This window comes from Echinops telfairi, unplaced genomic scaffold (genome assembly GCF_000313985.2).
Source record: "Echinops telfairi isolate 266 unplaced genomic scaffold, ASM31398v2 ScPeMD7_7457;HRSCAF=8495, whole genome shotgun sequence".
NCBI classification, from domain to species: domain Eukaryota; kingdom Metazoa; phylum Chordata; class Mammalia; order Afrosoricida; family Tenrecidae; genus Echinops; species Echinops telfairi.
Window position 1 is genome coordinate 3082394 of NW_022111357.1, and position 1290 is coordinate 3083683.

The 1290-nt window shown below is 42.7% G+C and overlaps 1 protein-coding gene across 1 annotated transcript in view; it reads right to left on the reverse strand.

Annotated features, from left to right (window-relative positions):
• Nucleotides 1–1290, reverse strand: part of ZMPSTE24 (zinc metallopeptidase STE24) — a 35853-nt gene that overhangs the window by 9984 nt on the left and 24579 nt on the right. Inside the window, exon 7 of the mRNA XM_004705274.2 lies at nucleotides 1098–1153. Within this exon, the coding sequence (XP_004705331.1) occupies nucleotides 1098–1153 (56 nt within the window). The remainder of the gene's footprint in view (nucleotides 1–1097; nucleotides 1154–1290) is intronic.

A 1290-nucleotide genomic window follows, 5' to 3' on the forward strand; every position in this document is an offset into this window, starting at 1 on the left:
CTGGTAGTCTGGTTGTACACATTCTCAATACCAACGAAGTCAGTTCTTCAAGTCAGCTGTTTTGTACTTTCTCAGTAACAACAAAATCCGTTTTTTAACTCAGCTGTTTATATATTCTTTTCATTGTTTTTTCATAAGTTGATTCTGAGACAGGCTATCCCAATTCTACTTGTCTTTGGAAAAGCAACATTCCACAGAGTCTGTTTCCTAGACCCAGTTTCACATAGAACAGCCATCGTGGAGACAGCTGTCAAAGTAGTAAGAGCAGGGGAGGGTTTCAGATTTCCAAGTTCTTCTCCAGCTTTTTGTTAAAAATCAAACTCTCCGTCTTCTCTACATCATCCAGCTGTGAAGCCATTTTTACAGCCCCTACTCACTGAACCTAGTGGGCAATCAGTACCAAGTGCGGAATAAATTGGTTTCCCCAACTTCTGCTGTGCAATTTTCATGTGGTTATCAATACTGGTGGCCATTTTTTACTAAATTTATATCACTGGTTCCTCTCCCCCATTTAGCTTTTATTAATCATCTTCCTCTAATGCATTCAGGGAAGAAGACATATAAAACTCTCTTAGACTCTGGGGTCAGCTTTAAGAAATGGCATCTTTTGTGGTCCTACAGCATCTGGTCTACACAGCTTCCCTGTAGCTATTATGGTATGTTCTTGGAACAATTCACTTACCTTTTAACCCTATTTCTCCATGCACTTGTTGAAGCCCCCCCAACATATCAGAGTGTCATTGTATGACTGACCCCCTTTAAAATGGTAAACTCCTGGGCAGTAAGACTTGATTTTTCTTTGGGATCCCTAATGGTAGCAGGTCACTGTGAGCTGCACCGACTCAATGGCAGTGAGCGGTAAGCAGAGTATCGAAGTGGACATAAAGACCACAAACCCCTCGACAGACACGTATCCAAGGACCCACAGCGACCGAGTGACAGAATCAGGATTCAAACTCCGTTCTCCCCATTGCCAAAGGGATCTCAATGAAGAGAACACTTGGACGGCAGTCCCCTTTTTATACTGCCAGTGGAATCCTTCGATCATAAACACACCACAAAGACGTAAAAGTATCCCTGTTAGAGACAGCTTATACGTCATGAATGATCCTATCCTGTGCTTCCAGTTTTAACTCCGACATTCTGGAATAGCCTGCAAGCAAGAACAAGACAAAGGAAAAGGCCAGCACGGTAAGTAGCATGTGCTAACCATGATGATCCCACCCAAATCCAGTCTTATACAGGAGTCCTGGTCTTCTCATTTCATAGTCTCCCAAAACTCGCTATTCA